A 20,287-nucleotide genomic window follows, 5' to 3' on the forward strand; every position below is an offset into this window, starting at 1 on the left:
GTGAACTGATCCTGATTTGGTTGTGGAGCGGGGTGGAGAACTGAGCTTGTGCCAGAAAAAGCGAATCTCCACAGAGAGTCTCCACTGGAGGCCTACGGTGTGCCAAGTATTACGTGGCAGTCTACATCTAGCAATCCCTTATCTCAACCCTAAATCCGCTAAGGAGTACTGTCTTACCCATGAGGAACCTAAAGCTAAGTGACTGCCCAAAGTCGCATAGCTAGTGACTGAGAACAAACCCAGACTCCAGGGCTGCGCCTGTCACACAGTGTTCTGGTTTGTTTTTGTTTCATTTCCCAAACCTCCCAGAGTACAACTAGAGAAAGGTCTAAAGATTCCCTAGCAAGAAACCCACAGGAACAGAGTGACCCACTATATTCTCCCAAAGAGATGAAAGATGGAATGAAGGGGAATGCCCAGCCCTGGGCCCTCAGGCACCTTGGTGAAGGAGCTTCATGGCCATGCTGTCCAGTTCTTGCTCTGGCTTGTTCTTCAGCTGCACTAAAGAAAGGAGGCTCAGTAGCAACGGCAAGTTTCCCGAGGCTGTGAGGAAGAAGCAGGAGGGCTGGTCAGGATACTCAGGTCACCCCAAGGTCAGACAGATACCCCACCCTACTATAAGTGTTTGTTGGGATTCATCACTACTTCCTGCCTTCTTCCTTGGGCACAGGGGCAACTGACAAACTGAGTGCAAACTCTGGGTTGGGTATCAGAGATTCAACATTTCACTTAGTTCTCCTGTGTGAAATAGGGATTGTTATTTCTATCTTGCAGTTATGAAAACAGGCCTAGAGAGGCTGAATGGCTTCTCCAAGCTCCCACAGCCAGTTAGTGGCAGGGCGAGGACTTGAACAAAAATCTGAGTTCAATGCCCACATTTTTTCAACTATGTTTCCGTGAAATCCCATGACTCTTAGGCATTATTTATTAGTTAGATGTGGCTTATCCTTCCCTGAAGAGGAAGGACTCAACTCCTCTCCTGCCCTTAAGTCTACCTCCAAGCTTCCAAGCTTCCAGCCTCAGGTAGCAGGAGGGTTCTAGTGAACCCTAGCTCTCCTCCCACTTCCTCTCAATTGCTTGGAAATTTGATTTAAAAATTCAACATTTTGTAAATAGGAGAAGACAACCCAATCTCAACCTTTTCAGTATCTTCATAGCGAACCAAACCTCAAACTTCCTTGACTCCAGGGAGTCCTATTCCAGATTTGGAAACTATCCTTCCGGATCTCCCTGGCAGCTCCGAACACATTTCAGACCCACCTCCTCCCCAGCCCCTCTTGGCTCCTGCTGCCTCCCTGGCCTGCCCTATATTTCCCACCTCCTTCTTCCCAACTGGGGACTGCCATTCTTGTGACAAGCAGCTCCGAGCACATGACAAACGCACAGGGTGAGGACATGCATGCATACATCGTATACACCCGCCTGGGCTAAACACATAGGACATTAACATAAATACTCTCACCACACACACACACACACACACGCACACACACACACACGCACACACGCACACACACAGGCACACATCAAATATGTTGAACGCTCACTCTCCGATGAGAGGAAGGAGATAAAGTTTAGCTTGATTCCACTCTGGCCTGACTTATCCTTTGCAGAGAAAACTCTGATTCTGTCTCCTGGAGCAGAACTCATCAGAGCAGAGATGCCCCTCCTAACTGAGCTTCAGGTCAGAACATGCCCCCACAGCTGCAGACTGACCTTCTGAGGGAGAGGCCCCATGTTCCATCAGTAGATGCTGCAGGATCAGCAGGAAGTGGCCTCGGATGAGACCACTCACTTGGACCTCCTCATTCCTCCTCACAAAGGTCCTTAGGACAATCAGTACCTTGCGGGCTGTGTCCACTGGGCTTGAATAGATGAGATCCTGAGCAGGAGAGAAGGAAACCAGAGCCCAGAGGATATTACAGTTGGGGACAGGCTAGTTAGTGGGGACAGGCAGACAGTTGAGAAGAGAGGGGCTGGGAAAGGACCCAGGATCATGGTGTCACAAACCTGGGGAAGGAAGCATTTACTTACTTGGCACCTATTATGTACCAATCTGCTGAATAGGTCCATCCTAAATAGGAAGAAATGGAGACTTGAGGAGATTACTGGATGTGCTAAAGGTCACATAAGCCAGTAAGTTGCATAGCTAAGATCTGAATCTCCTACCTCCAAGCCCAAAGCTCTTTCTACTTTCCATATTGTCTCTCTCTGACACATGTAAGTTTTAGGGTCAAGAAGCGGTTACTTCAGGACAGAGGACCTGAATTTCCTCCCTTAAGGAAGGAAGAGAGAGGGGGAAGGAGATGTCACAGGGCAAGGAAAGGATGGGATAGGACAGATTCGGGACACAGGAAGGGAAGCGAGGACCAGGTCAGGCCCTTTCTCTGCCATGGCTATTTCTGCCGCAAGCTGTAAAGGCCTTGGGTTCAGAAGGTGGTAAAGGACATTGCTTTTTATTTGCTTTCAGAGTTATTTTAATGAGTATATGTTAAAGGCAAAGCCAGTCAGAAGCCACACCAGAGACTATCCTACTGATAGTTCCTGGCACCTACCAGCTCAAACAAGCCAATTCCTTTGGACAGGCTAACATGCTGGGTGCTATGAATCCAAGGTCACACACAGATTCCCTTTCTCGGGAGGACAGCTGACACACACAGAGACACGGCTAGAGGCACCGAGCCTGACAACTCCAGACGTGCTGATCACTGGGTGGCACTCGGGCATCTGGGCTTGTCTCTTCACACACTTCCACAGCTGCCAGAGAAACAACTATAAATCAACAACAGTGGCTCAATTAGGGATTGATAATGTCAGGTATTGCGATGGGTTAAAACTGTAGCTACATGTTTATCTTTATATTTTCTGTATCTTCATAATAACTCTTCCAGGTAGGCATCACCCTAATTTTTCAAATGAGATAACAGGCAGGTTATGCAGTTTGCCTATCAAGACAGCAGCGGCTCTATAAAGTCTACTACTTTCTGAGTTAATGAAGAACAGGGATGAGGTTGGCTTCATCTTTTTCACCTTGTAGGGACTCAGAAAACATCTCTGGAAGGAGAGGATCACAGCATAGGAATCTCAGTTCATTTACATCAACGCTTTTACTTTATAGGGCAGGAGGCTGAAGCCCAGAGTGGGTGCGATTCGCGCAGGGCCAAACCTGATCCTGATCCCGATCCTGCTCCTGCTCCTTCCCTAGCACGAGGCTGGTCCCTCAGAACCCTGAGTTAAAATGTTAAAATCCAAAAGGAAGAGGGGTACTTGACCTCCAGTGGCTATGGAGAATCCTAGGGGAAGGGGTGCTCCCCACTGTGGGGGGCAGTGGGAAGGCTCTGGGTGGAACATGGCCCACTCTGTAGTCTCTCCTTCCAGAGATGTCCTGATTTCTCTAGAGCTGGATCAACCAGGGAGATGTGGCCAAGGAAGGAAGAAACAGAGCTTCTGTGATATCACTGTTTTTCACATTTAAACAACCTACGTGAAAGACCACCCATTGATAGAGTGGCAATTAACAGCATTGTTTTCAGCTGCTAATTACCCATATCAAAAACAGAAATTGGTACCAACAACATATTTTTAGACTCTTTTTCCTTCCTGTGGCTAGAAGCTGGGAAGAAATGGTAAGAATTACATATATAAACAGACAGCAAAGTTATTCCTTGCTATTCTTTTTCACCACTGATGGTTCTAGGATCCAATTTAGTAAAAACTCATTAACTTTAGGCCCATAGTCATGACCCTTATTAATTATATATCCTTGAGCAATTCAATAAGCTGCTGTGAGATTAACATTCTCTCTCTGATTCAGAATAAGTCAGTGATCTGTGGATGATAGCCTACTGTGGACAGGATAACAAGAATGTCCTTAAATAGGCTTCCCACATATTATTCCTATATATTTATCCACATGTTATCTCCATTTAAAAAATTTTTTATGTTATGTTTATATGTTTAATTTTTGAGAGAGAGAGAGAGAGAAAGCAAGACAGGGAGGGGCAGACAGAGAGGGAGAGAAATCCCAAGCAGGGTCCATGCTGTCAGCACAGAATCCAATGCAGGGCTCAAACTCATGAGCTGTCAGATCATCCCCTGATCCGAAACCAAGCGAGACGCTTAACCACCTGAGCCCCCCAGGAATCTCCACGTTATCTCCATTTCACATATGAGGAAACTGAAGCTCAGAAAAGCCTTCATCTTCCTGCATCTCTGTGTATCATCCAGCCCTAAAGACAGATCCTTCCTGTGCTCTAGGCCTGGCGAAGCACAAAGCTTCTCTCTACCCAGGAAGAAGGAGTGGTGAGGGTGGTTCACATTCAAGGACAAGCACTGGGCACCTGCTCCAGCTTGCCTGGGACAGAGTCTTTCTAAGGATTTGGCCTCTTGAGATTCATTTTCATCTCAGCTTGCTTCCTTTAAGTGCTTAATGTTTCTTGAAGCTAGTGGCCTAGGAGAATCTTCAACTAGGGAGGGTCTCCACCCTAGAGAGACTCACACTGGGAAAAACATGAACATGGAAAGGGTTGGGACAAGGGCAAGGACCAGTGAGAGCAACCAGGTGTAAGTCTAGAGGGGTTTAGACTCTCCCACCACTCCCTCCCACAGCTCATTGTCATGATCTGAGATTTTTTCTAGCCTCACCATTCTCTGATTCTCTCCTTCCAGTGACGCTTTGGAAGTTCCTATAAGGTGACAGACTAAAACAAGCATCTGTGATTTCCTCAAGGACAAGCACAAGCATATCTGAATTCTCTTTGTATCCCCAATACCTCATAATAAACCAAATACATGTATGATAAAAGAAAAAGTGAACAACTGAATTCAAGGCCCCTAAAAATCTGCTCCTCCTTATCCTTCTCCAGCCTCAACTCCTGTGACACACCCTCGGTTCTCCAAAACCACACCAGACCACTCATCAGCCCTGAATTACAGCAAGCACGTCCATGCTGCAGGGCTGGCCTGGCAGGAGCCTCCCCCAGCACCCTCACTTGTTAAATCCTTTGCAGATCAACATCTTTGACACCTTTCTGCCCTCCCTGCAACCCAAGCACTCTGCCCGACCTTTACTGCTGCAGCATTAGGACAGGTATTAGTGGTCTATTGTGTCTGCGTCTCTCCCTGGCGGTGCTCCCAGGCACCGGTCCGGCTCTTCCCTGAATTCCCACTGCCTAAATAAACAGCTCTCCCATTAGATGGAACACTGGATCAGGGTTGTTTTCTCTCTTGTTCTGAGAGTTAACTCAGTTTACTGGGAAGAACATGAGATAGGGAGTCAAAATCCGGGTTTCAATCTCAACTCTTGTGAACTATGGCAAATCTCTTTCAACTTTTTTTCCCCATTTGTTTAAAAAGGAAAAAAAAAAGGGGGCATCTGGGTGGCTCAGTCTGTTAAGTGTCCGGCTTCAGCTCAGGTCATGATCTTGCGGTCTGTGGGTTCGGTTCCCGCGTCAGGCTCTGTGCTGACAGCTAGCTCAGAGCCTGAAGCCTGTCTTCAGATTCTGTGTCTCCCCCTCTCTCTGACCTTCCCCTGCTCGCGCTGCCTTTCTGTCTCTCAAAAAAAAAAAAAAAAAAAAAAAACCATAAAAATTAAAAAAAATATAAGATACCATAAGTATCTTTTTCAGAAGAGTTGCTTTTTTGAAAGAGAGAGAGAGAGAGAGACAGAGACAGACTTAGATCTGTCCAGATCCCTAATTCATTGGGTCAGCAAATATTTATAAATACCACGTCTATGTGAGAAACTGACTGTGAATGCTTCATCTCATAAAGAAAACTCAGTATCGTAGCTCTGTCCATTGCTACTTTTCCTGGCACCCTTCTAGCTTTCCTCTCCTATGAATTGATGCTTTACTTTTAACCCATTCTTTCACCTTTCTTCTTCCTCCAAGGAAGAATTTCAGCCAAAGCATGCATGTGGCCCTTATCAAGCCAACACATGTGACCTCACAAGGGGACAGATCTCAGGGTTGGAAGGTGAAGGTGTAAGTCTGAGTGGGGAGTGTGTGCATGCACGTGTGAATACGGACAGATGCACGTACCTAAGTGAGGTATACAACAGGAAGGTGTTATTTTCACCACAGTGACCCCAGTAAAGTCAGCCCAATAAAAAACACTCCAATAAATCATGTTTGTTGATGATTAAGAACATCAAAGGAATCCCCAGTCTTCCCTAACAGGCTGTGTCACTCTTCCTGGACTAGCGAAGGCAAAGTAGGTGCGCTGGCGTTGAAGGCAGTGGTTCTAAAGGAAGGGCCTCCTGTGCTGCCATGCTGCGGTCAGTTCGGGACCTGCCACTGGTACTCACCCACTCACTCAACACAAATTATCAAGTGGTGCAAATGAGTTTCTTTTTTAAATTAAAAACAAATTACAGCAGTTACGCCTATAATACTGTCACTCCCATGAATTTATTTTCCAATGTGCTTTCTTGAGCGAAAGAGGAAAAGAGGGAGCTAAAGCCAGTGTATTAGAAACTGCCGACGACAGACAGCTGACTAATGGACACACCTGATAGGAATCACAGGGATGTCTTAATTCATGAGGAAGCACTAGAGTTTCTCACAGCTCTGGGTTTGCCCAAGGCAGTGTGTTGCACACAGAACATTATCCTGTGAGTTCTGGCAAAAAAAGGCCTGGTCCCTCTATAATCAAGCACTTCCATCTACATGCCCCCAAGGGTCTCCTCTGACATTAAACCCTTGTTAGCACAATCTGCTTGAGAGAAGACAGAGAGGTGAGAGGGAATGGTGACTAAGGTCAGGATTTCATAGCTCTGTTCCCTCAAGAGTAAAGAAGGACCCTTCTCTCAATGAGCAAACCTCCACCGGACTTAGAACAGCGTATGGATTTACAGAAATCGGGTGCCTGCCGGCCAAAAGAACCTCTCAGCCCCATGGAGACACCAATAAGTCCAGACTTAGGCGGAAGCATGCAGCTGCCTCCTGACCTCAGAAAACCAACTCTCAGAGAGAAAGGGCCCACCATCTCTGAACGCAGAAATGAGCAAGCGGTCACGTACTAGCAAAATGAGCAGGATGCTAGGGCTGCTTCTGAGCATGTGGAACAGGGCTGCTAAGCTGGCAGGAAGCGGGGGCCGCCCAGCAGAAGAGACCTCATCCAGCTCCTCCTCATAGCTGCTCTCTTCCCAGGAGAACCAAAGTTCCAGGACACGGTGCCCAAACCTACTCATCAGCTCTGGGTACGACAGAAAGAACCTGAGCAGGAGGGGATGGTGGATGTAAACCAGGTGCAGGTCCGGGATGCCCTCTAAAAATTTTCTGATGGCACTGACCACAGCCTGGAGACAAAGAAAGAATGAAAGAAAGGGGCTAAGTACATCTTGCAGACGACCCAAATACAGCCCACAAACCTAGCCTAGAGATCATGGAGAGAAACGGACTCGGCATCTCGGTTCTCCAGCACATACATCTTCACTGGCTCATCCCAGGACTCTCGGGTGAGGAGAAAGCCCTCGGTGCTTACCTTGTAATAGTCGTTCTCAACTGAGAGTGATTTTGTTTTCAAGGACATTTTTGGAAATGTCTACAGACATTTTTTTATCTTCTTGACTTAGGGAGTGCTACTGGCATCTAGTGGGAGAGAGCAAGGATGCCACTAAATATCCTACAATGAGCAGGTCAACTTCCCACAGAAAAGAATTCTGGTAAGCAGTGGCTGAGACACCCAGCTCTGTAATGATACCACGGCGTGTTGTAATTATCAGCATATGTGTCTACCTCCCACACTAAACTTGAGCTGCCTGATGAAACCAGACTGATACAGATTAATCTGTGCATCTGTCAGAGGACCTGGCACACAGGGGGCAAAGAGCATGTGTGCTGAATCACTTATTAACCCTCAAAACCCTCTCTTCCCATTGCACACATAGCAAAATTCAGCCCTTAATATGTTATTCTAAGGATTGTATAGTTTATAGTGCAGGCTGTTTCATTGAGACATTTGATCTACTTTGAATTAATGTTTGTATTTACTACGAGATAAGGGTCCAACTTCATTCTTTTACATGTGGACACCCAGTTGTCCTAGTGGTATTTATTAAAAAGACTGTTCTTTCCCCCTTTGAGTTGTCTTGGCATCCTTATAAAAAATATATGGGTTTATTTTTAGATTGTCAATTCTATTTCATTGATTAAACACCCATCCTTATGTCAGAAGCACAGTCTTGATTACTCTAGTTTTTCTTTTTTTCTTTTTTCAAGGTAGGTTCAGTACAGGGCTTGAACTCACAACCCAGGGATCAAGACCTGAGCTGAGATCAAGAGTCGGGTACTTAACTGACTGAGCCACTCAGGAGCCCCTCTAGTTTTTTCTTTAAAAAAATATAAAACTATTTATTGACCACTGTTTTGACCAATATTGTAAATATTGGTCAGTATTTACAATAAACAATATACAATTGGATAACATTCTGATTACTACAAAGTTATTGCTTTTCCTGGCTTCTGCTGATCCAGTAACCTAAATACTGAGAAGACTGAGCTGACATGTAAGGAATGAGTTAGGGGAAAGAAAAAACATGCAGGACAAGAATTTAGATCACAGAAGTTTGTTCATCCATTTATTTCAGAAGGTCCTAAATTGCCAACATCTCTAACCATCTGATTATGATCGGGTTTCTATGAACAAAGTCTTAGACATTCCATAAATCATAACATTTTTGTCAATATAGCACAAGATTTCAACGTTTTAAAAAAATTTTTTTTAATTTTATTTTTGAGAGACAGAGAGAGACAACGCGAGCAGGGGAGGGTCAGAGACAGACGGAGACACAGAATCTGAAGCAGGCTCCAGGCTCTGAGCTAGCTGCCAGCACAGAGCCCAACGTGGGGCTCGAACCCACGAACCGTGAGATCATGACCTGAGTTGAAGCCAGGACGCTCAACTGACTGAGCCACCCAAGCACCCCAGATTTCAACTTTTTGAAAAGTACTGGCTCACTAGAAGGAGGCTATTTTTTTTAACTTTTTTTTTTTTTAATTTTATTTTTGAGAGAGACAGAGACAGAGTGTGAGTCGGGGAGGGCCACAGAGAGAGGGAGACACAGAATCTGAAGCAGGCTCCAGGTTCTGAGCTAGCTGTCAGCACAGAACCCGACACGAGGCTCAGACCCACAAACCATGAGATCATGACCTGAGCTGAAGTCGGATGCTTAACCAACTGAGCCACCCAGGTGCCCCTAGAAGGAGCTTCTAAATGTCCATTTAACCAAGTTTTGCTTACCTAATTAAAACACACCAGGACTTGTCTAGTTTTGTCATTTGCGTGGGGAGGTTATTGGTAGTGATAAAATTTTCTTCTCCTTTCCTTCCTTTACTTTGCAAATAAACTTGCATTTATATAACTATAGATATTGCTGCTTCTTTATTTTGCTTTATTTATTTAAGTAATCTCTACACCCCATGTGGGGCTCAAACTCACAACCCCAAAATCAAGAGTCATGCGATCTTCCACTGAGCCAGCCAGGCAACCCCAAATATGTCTGCCTTTAAACTGTCCAATTTAAATTCTTTACATTATATTCAAATTGCCCAGTTAATTATAAAATTTGGAAGGTTAAGATTTCAGGGAAAATTTTCAACTTAAAAAATATATATTTATTTTTGAGAGAGAGAGACAGAGCGTGAGCAGGGGTGGAGCAGAGAGATGGAGACACAGAATCTGAGGCAGGCTCCAGGCTCTGAGCTGTCAGCAATGAGCCTAATGTGGGGCTTGAACTCACAAACCATGAGATCATGACCTGAGCCGAAGTCTGATGCCCAACCAACTGAGCCACCTAGGTACCCCAGGAAAAATTTCAATTTAACTTTAAGGGATTTATTTCTTTTGCTAAAAATGATGGCATCTCAGAAACATGAGCTTATCCACAGTTATGCAATGCTGTTTTTGTTTTGGTAAATGTTAAAAAAAAAAAAAGAATGAATGAAAGAGAGAAAGAAAGAAAGAGAAAACCATTTACATGTGTGTTTTTATCTCTATACACATAAAAACTCCCCCTAAAAAAAAAACTCAGAATGATCTCAAGTCATATGAGAATTAAACACAAATTCTGATTGAGTAACCACTATGAAGAATTCCCCCGACATTTAGAAAAGGTATTCCTTTCTAAAAAAATTTTTTTAATTATTTATTTTTGCAGGGGAGGGGCAGAGAGAGAGACACACACACAGAATCTAAAGCAAGCTCCAGATTCTGAGCTGTCAGCACAGAGCCCAAAATGGGGCTTGAACCCCCAAGCCATGAGATCATGACCTAAGATGAAATTGGACACTTAACTGGCTGAGACACTCAGACACCTGTTGGGGCCCAGCAGGCCAAAAAACCTCCCGCAGAGCGACCATTGATGGCCAGACCTCTGGGACACAGGAGAATCTACATAAGCGACCATTGATGGCTATGCCTCCGGGGGCGCAGGAGAAAAGTTTGGGAAGTTGTGGAACAAGTCCAAAGACTGTTGTGCAGCGACATTTGGCCTCCTGGGCTGCATATGTGGCTTCTATTTAATCTCTCTATGATTTTTCTCATTGCTTTGCAAGAGCAATGAAGGCATATACCTTTAAGTTTTGAATCAACTTGGGTCAGTTAGTGGCACCTGCTTTCCCTTACATTATTTCTGTTCCCAGCTCATCGCCTGCTGTTGGGGCAAACACAATCCTCTGTCTAAAATTAACCCCTTGAATGATAAGCATCTTGCCCAGACATAACTGCTAAAGGGCCTTGAAGAAAAGAAGATTCTTTGAGAGACAGACTCCCTCATTCCTGGTTGTTGTTTTTTTTACTTCTGTTCTCAGGGCTGTTCTTTCTTTTGTGATAAAAGAATGATCCTTCCTAGAGCATGTTTTCACTCTCTCAAGGACCATAAGCTTTGTAATCATTAAAAAAAAAAATGTGTAAACCCCTATGGCATAAAAGACACTGACTTTCTTAGTTAAGTGTGGTTTTACCACCATTCATGTTGTCTGTCTTCCTTCCTATAGATATTTCGCCGACACCAACCACCTACTCGGGGACCGTTCAACTGGGGTGCGTGGGCTGGTCCCTAGGAAAAGTATTCTTGAGTGCAGGGGATTAACATACCGTGGTCTCAAATACACTTTTCTGATAAAGGAAGTAACTACAGAAAGGTTTTATTTGTTCAAAGTAACCAGTGCTATGCATGCAAAAGAACCCCAACAACTCCCCCAACACTACTTCAAAAGGAAATACCAAACTGGACTGTCATTAGAATGTTATTTCTTCACACTAATAAGTCTAAGAACCAAGACCTAGATTTCATATGTTCATATTCTGAACAAGAATGCCAAGTTACTCTCTCTTCATAAGAAGCAATTTCACTTTGAGAACATTTCACATTTGCCTCTTTTGCCAGCACCGAGTCTGCCTATCTTTCCATCTCACGAGAAACACGAACTCTCCACTGCTGTCGGTGGCACCATTCTTCCTTCAGGATCAAGACCTCCGGCAAAGCCTCTTGGTCTATCAGCAGCATCTCTTTTCTTCTCTGAGCTGCTACCATCATATCCGCTGTCAGATCCAGATTTCCTTTTTGTACCACCCTTTTCTTTACCGGTCTTTTGAGAACTAAGAAATGCTTCAATTAGCCCTGGAGAATCTAAAGTTTCTTCAGGTTCCCAAGTCCTGTCAACACCTGTGAGCCCCTTCCACCTCGGGAGTACTCCACCTTCCCAGTCACTACACGTCAGTCCTGTACTTTCTCAATGACAGATTCTTCAGGCTCTGCCTCTTCTACTTTTCCACCCTTTTCATGCTGTTTCTTTCCCATTTTTTTTGTAATGTAGGCCATTTTCTATTGCAGACTTGAAGAGTTGCTATTCACCGCCTCCAAGCTGCACCTGGTCCCGGGTCTATGGCATCTCCCTTGATTGCTCTAGTTTTGTAGTAAGTTTGAAATTCAGAAGTGTGGACCCTCCACCTTTATTCTTTCTCAAGATTGTTTTGGTTATTTTGGGTCCCATGGAAATTCATTTCCATATGAATTTAGGATCAGCTTGTCCATTTTACCAAGAAGGAAGAGAGGGAGGGAAGGAGAGGCAACTGGGATTTTGATTGGGATTGTATTGAAGCTATAGATCAGCTTGGGGAGTACTGAACATTATTAAGTCGTCTTTTTTCTCCAGTTTTATTGAGATATAGTTGCCACTTAACATTGTGTATGTTTACAGTGTAGAACATAATGATTAGATATACGTATATATTATTAAATGATCATCATAGCAAGTTTGGCTAACCTCCGTCACCTTAGTTATAAAATCATTTTCACTGGGATTAAAACTTTTAAGCTCTACTCTTCTAGCAATTTCCAAACATACAAAACAGAATTGTCAGCTGTAGTATGTTGTACATTACATCCCAGAAGTTTTTTATCTTCTAACTGATCTAAGTCCTCTAATTCATGAGCATTGGATGTCTTTTTTTTAATGTTTATTTATTTATTTTGCGAGAAAGAGATGGAGAACAAGTGCGGCAGGGGCAGAGAAAGAGGGAGACAGAATCCCAAGTAGACTCCATGTTGTAAGCGGAGAGCCCAATGCGGGGCTCGAACTCACAAACCATGAGATTGGAACCTGAGCTGAAATCAAGAGACGCTCAACCACCTGAACCACCCAGGTGCCCCATAGGGTATCTTTATATTTATATAGGTCTTCTTTAATTTCTTTCAATGAGGGTTTATAATGTTCAGTGATCAGAAGTGTACTTCTTTTGTTAAATTTATTCCAATGTATTTTATTTCTTGGTGCTATTATAAATAGAATTGTTTTCTTAATTTCATTTCTTAACATGTTATTAAAGACTTGAGTCTACCTTTCCAGCTTCTCTCCACTCTTAAATGACTTAGCTAAGGCATGCTAAACTAGACTTTCTTCCTTGAAGGGATATACTGGGAAACTTCCCATTTCTGTATCTTAATACTCTCAATAAAGCCTCTCCTGATGCCATAATCCAAAGCAATCTCTTTCTCTGTGTGTTTTTGTGGCTCTTGACTGGTCCTCCAGCTCCAGGAGAGCACTCATTGCTGTTACTGCCTGCCTGTAGAGGATCTTTTTGTCTCTCCTGCCAAACTGGTGCTCCCTGGGGGCAGGGAATATGTTTGATTCACCCAAACCCTAACAGGAGCCCACATGGCACCTGACACATATCGAGTGGTCAATCCACATTGGGGAGTTATTTTTTAATGAGTACAGAGTTTCAGTTTTGCAAGATGAAAGAGTTCTGGACATGATCGGTGATGGTAGTTGTACAATACTAATGTAGTTAATGTCACTGAACTGTACACTAAAAATAGTTGAGATGATAGATTTTGTGTATTTTACCACAATTTAAAAAAAACCTTGAAAACATAAAAATATAAAAATAGAATTGAGTTAAAAAACCAAGCTGTGATTATATGTTGCCATTTGTATATTTATATAAAATTCTTAAACATGCAAAACATGAAGCACCTGGGTGGCTCAGTCAGTTAAGCATCCGACTTTGGCTCAGGTCATGATCTTACAGTTTGTGGGTTCAAGCCCCGAGTCAGACTCTGTGCTGACAGCTCAGAGCCTGGAGCCTGTTTCACATTCTGTGTCTCCCTCTCTCTCTCTGCCCCTCCCCGACTTATGCTCTGTTTCTGTCTCAATAATAAATAAACATAAAACATTAAAAAAGAAAAGAAAAGAAACATGTACAACAGTGTCATACATCATTTATGGATTCCCACCCCAGGGGGAAAACCTGGAGCTCCATGAGCTCCCTTCTAAGTTTCCACACCACCGCTGGTACATGTGAAGCGAGATCCCCAAATACAATCTTACTACAGCACTAGTCTTGAAGCCATCAGGACTATTCCCATCGTGTCCTTTTCTCCTGTTTCCATGAGTCATCTCAGGAAGCCCAGAATTTCCAGATCATCATAAGCTCAAAACATTCCATTTTCTGTTCCAATCTTCCACTCTTTCCCAGCTCCCAAAATCTTTCCACAGAGTCCTCTAAAACTCACAGTTATCAGCAAATTCCTTGTCCTGTGCCTCTTCCTTGAATACTCCTGTCACCTTGATGCTTTGATCCTCTTCCAAAAACCTGCCTTGCCTACAATCTTTCAAGTTGAAGCTATTTTTGTTCCCATCTACCTAGTTCCAAAATCATGGCCTCTAAATTCTCTTTCTCCCTTCTAATCTCCTCCACTAGCCTCAGCCATTCATGCCCGTGGCCTGCCCCTAGACCTTGTCTCTACCAAGAACTGTACACTCCTCAGTAATCCCAATTCAAGCACCCCACTTTACCACCACCACCTCTGTTTCTCCAGCCCACTTCCTCTTCAATATAGCAATTCTCTGAACCCCATGAGAAACAAAATCTTTGGAAACATCCTTTTGTTCTCTCTTATTCTTACACCTCACACTCATCTATCAAGAAATTCTTGGCTCCTGTTTCAAAATATTCAGAAGCTACTATTCTTCACCCCCTCAACTATCTCTTGTTTACATTAGTGCTGTAACTTCCTGTCTGGTTTCTGCACTTCCACCTTGTACCCTTTTGGTCTCTTGGCCCAGCAATCAGAGTCACCCTTTTTAATTCAGCCATGAAATCAAACCATGGGACTATATGAGATCACCAAAGAAATAAATTTAGAGAAAAGAAAAGCTGTCAAAGACTGAGCCCTGGGGCACTACAACACTTAGAGGTCAGAGAGATAAGAGAAAATCAGCAAAAGAGAAAATCAGTTCTGAGATAGAAGTGCCACAGAGGTAGAGGAAAATCATGAGTACGTAGCATTCTAGATGCCAAGTAAAGGCAACGGTTCAAAGAAGAGATGCTATTGATAAGTAAGGTAATAACTGAATACTGACTACTGGCTTTAATCATGTATCTGTTACTGGTGACTTTGATAAGTGCATTTTCAGAGATATGGTGAGAGTGAAAACCTACCTGGGGCAGGGTTCAAAAGCAAATGGGAGAGCAGGAAGTGCATACAGGCCTAAAGCACCCTGTCACAGTAGAACACACAAATGCTGTCACAGACTACTAGGGTAATCAAAAGGACGCAGGAGCTACCCTGAATAGGCTCCCACTGACCAAAGATAGGACAATTTGAGCTTCAAAAGGATAATAACTGCAGGGGATTGAAACACATCAAATATTTTTAAATCATAATGACACCAAAAAATATCTCTGGTCACCTTTGAGGAATACTAGGCAACCATTCCTTTTACTAAAGCTGTAATTAAAAAGAGAATCAAACCTTCCACCTATGCTTGTTACACAATCTCCCATTCAGAGTAACCAAGTAGTTGATGAGGGAAGCCTGAGTGGCTCAGTCAGTTAAAGGTTCAATTCCTGATTTTGGCTCAGGTCATGAGCTCACGGTTCATGGGATTGAGCCCCACATTCAGCTCTGTACTCACAGCGCAGAGTCTGCCTGGGATTCTGTCTCCATCTCTCTTGTCCCTCCCTCACTCATGCTCTCTCCTTCTCCCTCAAAATAAATAAACATTTTAAATAAACAAAGGTTAGGGGCACCTGGGTGGCTCAGTTGGTTAAGAAGCCGACTTTGGCTCAGGTCATGATCTCACAGTCTGTGGGTTCGAGCCCCGTGTCGGGCTCTGTGCTGACCGCTCAGGGCCTGGAGCCTGCTTCAGATTCTTTGTCTCCCTCAATCTCTGCCCCTCCCCTGCTCATAGTCTCTCTCTCTCTTTCTAAATAAAATAAAGACATAAAAAATATTTTAAAAATAAATAAAGATTGAATGAGAGAATTAGGATGTTATTATTTCACAATCTCTAATTAATTAATAGTAGGCAATGATCACTGATAGCCTCAAATATCACAAAAAAAGAGACAATGGAATATCTTATCTCTAGGTCTCCCTTACTTGAAAATGCATGTGCTTTTACTACAACTTTCTGCTTCCATTCAAATTAAATTGGGTCTGCTTACATCATGTTTGCCCCAAAGGTAATCAAAAGGAAGCAAAATTATGGAGCACCTGGCTGGTTTAGTCAGAGGAACATGTGGCTCTTGATTTTGGGTCATGAGTTCGAGCCCCATGGTGGATACAGAGATTTCTTACATTAAAAAAAAAAACTTCAAAAAAAGAGGCAAAATTACTAGTCAGTGAAGAAAGGGTATCCTTAGGTTGAGGCTGAAGTGTCCATATCTAGGGGATAGAAGCAATCTTCAATGAAAGAAGAGGGAGAGTTAGTGAGCGATTAGACATAGTCCTTAATCCACAAGAATTTAAAAGAATCTGGAAAGAGCCACCTGGGTGCTTAGTCAGTTAAGTGTCCAACTTTGGCTCAGGGTGTCCAACTTTGGCTCAGGTCATGATGTCATGGTTTGTGGGTTCAAGCCCTGTGTCAGGCTCTGTGCTGACAGCTCAGAGCCTGAAGCCTGCTTCAGATTCTGTGTCTTCCTCTCTCTCTCTCTACCCCTCCCCTGCTCACCCTCTGTCTCCTTCTTTTTCAAAAATAAACATTAAAAAAACCTGGAAAGAGAAAACCTATATACACACAGCCATCAGAGAAGTGATCCAAAGTCAGCCTGATGAACAATGACTGGCTCCCAGCAAACCACTTTGTTTGATAAACTGTTAACAGAAGGATATACCTCACATCTGTCTCTCACCCTGCTCAAACCAGGGGTGGTACTAGGAAAAGAGCCTTGGCAGTTGGTCAAGTCTAAATTGGAGCCCTGGCACCCCCATCAATTAACTGTGTGGCCTAGAGAAAGTTACTTTCACCCATCCTGATGTTCGCACCTGTAAAAAATGGAAATAATAATCTCTGCCTCTCAGGACAGTTGAGAGAATTAGCTAATTTACATAGGCTCTGAATGTGTTGGCCCCCTACCCCTCTCCATTCCACCAAGACTCTCTCTTCCACCTACTTTCTCTCTAGATCATCACGGGCTCCCAAGGAGCCACGATTTGAAGAGGTGCAGCAAGAGGATGAGGAGCCCCAGGCATTTCAGTCCATACCTCATCTAGTGCATCATTGTCCTGGCACATTGCAAGCAGATGGATGGAGGCTCTGATGACCATCAGTGGAGGGCGCTCGTCCTGGTCCTGCAGAGACAGGAGGAAGCTTTGCATGGCCCCAAATAATTCTGCCTCTGAGACGAACCTGTCAACCAAGGAGAGTCTGAGTGAAAAAGAAAGAAATGGCCACCCTGCCTTGACATATCCTGTCTTGCCATATCCACCCTCTGCCTTCTGTCCTTCTGCTCTAGTATGTCCACAGCCTAAAGACACCTTGCACAAAGCATGCACTTACAAAGCATTGTCAATTACACACAGCACATGGTTCTAGGCTTTGTACAAGGCTCTGTCTAGGGGCCAGAGACTCCTCACTCACACCCAGGAGGCAAAGCACCTGCCGGCTGCACTAGTGTTAAAGAGAAGGATGCTACGACTGGGGGTTAGGAGTCCCTGTTTTGGCAACCAGTCCACTGCTCTCTATCGTTAAACATTCGCGAGTTCAACGGGCTGTTTTCTGGGGAAGGAGCCATCTATGCCTGTATGTGCGAGGGAGATGGGGATGAGGAGACTGGCTTTTTTTTTTTAGTAAAACATAAAAGGCATAGGAGCACATGGGTGGCTCAGTCAGTTAAGTGTCCGACTCTTGATTTCAGCTCAGGTCACAATCTCATGGTTCATGAGATTGAGCCCCATGTTGGGCTCTCTGCTGACACAGAGGTTCTGTGAATCCCAAGCAGAACTTGCTTAGAATTCTCTTTCTCTTCCTCTCTGTGTCCCTCCTGCTCTCCCTTGCATGAGAGCGCATGCTCTCTCTAAATAAATGAACATTAAAAAGAAAAAGCTATAAAAAATGAGCAAAGGACTTCTTGAACAGACTTTTCTCCAGAGAAGATATCTAAGTGGCCAAAAGGTAGATGGAAAGATGCTCAATATCATTAATCATTAGGGAAACGCAAATCAAAACAATGAGATAAAATCAGAACCCTAGTGCACTGCTGGCGGGAATGTAAAATCATATAGCTGCTGTGAAAAAAAGCATGGCATTTCCTCAAAAAATTAAAAACAGAACTACCAGATGATCCAACAATCTGGATATATATCCAAAAGAATTGAAAACAGGGTCTCAAAGAGATATTTGCACACGCATGTTCAGCAGCATTATTCACAATAGCCAAAAGGTGGAAGCAATCCAAGTGTCCATAGATGAACAAATCTATAAGCAAAATGTGGTATATACAGACAATGAAGCATTATTCAGCATAAAAAAGGAAGGAAATTCTGACATGTGATAAGAGGGATGAATCTTAAGGATACTGTGTTAAGTGAAATAAGCCTGTCACAAAAAGACACATGCTACATGATTCCACTTGTATGAAGTACTTACAGTGGTCAAATAAATCACGGGGACAGGAAGTCAAATAGTGGTTTCCAAGGATTGGGGAAAGAGAAATGGAGAGTTATTGCTCAATAGGTGTCGAATTTTGCTTTTGCAAGATGAAAAACAGTTCTGGGGATGAATGGTTGTGATGGCAGTACAACGATACTAATGTACTCAATACCCGTGAGCAGTTATTTAACACTAAACATGGTTAAGATGCCAATTTTACCACAGTAACAACAAAAAAAAAACCAGAAGAACTACCAGTGTACCAAGGTTGGTGTCTTAGTTTGATAAGTGTATCACAGTTATGTTAATACTAGGAGAAAATTAGTGAAGAATTATCTATATTCTTTGCAACTTTTCCTAAAATCTATAATTATTTCAAAATACAATGTTTATTTAAAAAAATAAAAGGGGCGCCTAGGCGGCTCAGTTGGTTAAGCGTCCAACTCTTGGTTTTGACTCAGGTCATGATCTCCCAGTTTCATGAGTTCAAGCCCTGCATCAGGCTCTGTGCCGACAGGGCAAAGCCCGCATAGGATTCTCTCTCCCTCTCTCTCTGCCCTTCCCCCACTCACACTGTCTCTGTTTCTCTCAAAAAATAAACTTAAAAAATTTTTAATTACAAATAAAAATAAAATGGGTAATAACCATAATATAAATATTACACAGCTACCAAAAATATGAGGTAGACCTATTAATATATGTACTAAGATGATAAGAGGCCCAAGATATGTTGTTAGGTTAAAAGGCAGGTTGAAGACCTTGTATAATATCCCATTCTGCATATTCAGAAAAAAAAGAAGCATATGTTTGTTTCAGTAAGTGATGTTGGGAAACCTGGACAGCAACATGCAAAAAAATAAAAGTGGACCACTATCTTATACCACACACAAAAATTGACTCAACATGGATTAAAGATTGTATGATTAAAGACATGAATGTTAACAGCCGAAACTATAAAACTTCTAGAAGAAAACATAGGCAATAAGTTACTTGCCATTGGTTTTGGGGAGAACTTGGTTAGATCTTATACTAAAAGCAAAAGTAAACAAATGGGACTATTTCAAATTAAAAAGCTTCTGCACAGCAAAGGAAGCCATCAACAAAATGAAAAGGCAGCCCACTGAGTGGGAAAAAAATCTTTGCAAATTATATATCTGATTAAAAATGAATATTTACAATAAAGAACTCACACAATTCAATAGCAAAAAAATCCAATTAAAAAACGGGCATAGGATCTGAATAGACATTTTTCCAAAGAACACATACAGATGGCCAACAGGTACATGAAAAGATGCTCAATGTTACTGATTAGCAAGGAAATGTAAATCAAAACCACAATGAGGTACATTCTCATACCTGTCAAATGACTATCATCAAACAGACCAGAAAACACAAGTGTTGGCAAGGATGTTGAGAAAAGGGAACCCTTGTGCACTACTGGTAGGAATGTAAATTGGGGCAGCCACTATGGAAAAGAAAATGGAGTTTCCTCAAAAAATGAAAAATAGAATTGATCATATGATCATTGACCATATGATCTAGCAATTCCACTTCTGGGTATTTACCTAAACTAAAAAGATATCTGCACCCACCCCCATGTTCACTGCAGCATTATTTACTATAGCCAACACATGGATAAAACCTAAGTGGGGCACCTGGGTGGTTCAGTTGGTTAAGCGTCTGACTGACTCTCCTTCTCCCTGCCCCTCCTCTGCACCTGCTCTCTCTCTCTCAAAATAAATAAATGAACATTTAAAAAAAGAAAAGAAAATGTGGTGTGTATATACACACAATGGAATACTATTCAGCCATAAAAAGAAAGGAATCTTGCCATTTGCAAACAAAATGGATTGACCTTGAAGGCTTTAGGCCAAGTGAAATAAGTCAGATAGAGAAAGAAAAAT

At 43.0% G+C, this 20,287-nt stretch overlaps 1 protein-coding gene and 1 pseudogene across 1 annotated transcript in view; both read right to left on the bottom strand.

Moving 5' to 3' along the window:
- The window catches only part of MEI1 (meiotic double-stranded break formation protein 1), a 75,783-nt gene that overhangs the window by 15,888 nt on the left and 39,608 nt on the right, over positions 1-20,287 (bottom strand). The window contains exons 19-22 of the mRNA XM_029954092.1: positions 16,997-17,141; positions 7,022-7,300; positions 1,717-1,882; positions 439-543 (exon numbers count right to left, since the gene is read on the bottom strand). Of these exons, the coding sequence (XP_029809952.1) occupies positions 439-543; positions 1,717-1,882; positions 7,022-7,300; positions 16,997-17,141 (695 nt within the window). The remainder of the gene's footprint in view (positions 1-438; positions 544-1,716; positions 1,883-7,021; positions 7,301-16,996; positions 17,142-20,287) is intronic.
- On the bottom strand, positions 11,258-11,803 carry LOC115303903 (annotated as a pseudogene).

This window comes from Suricata suricatta, chromosome 10, assembly GCF_006229205.1.
Source record: "Suricata suricatta isolate VVHF042 chromosome 10, meerkat_22Aug2017_6uvM2_HiC, whole genome shotgun sequence".
Lineage (NCBI taxonomy): Eukaryota > Metazoa > Chordata > Mammalia > Carnivora > Herpestidae > Suricata > Suricata suricatta.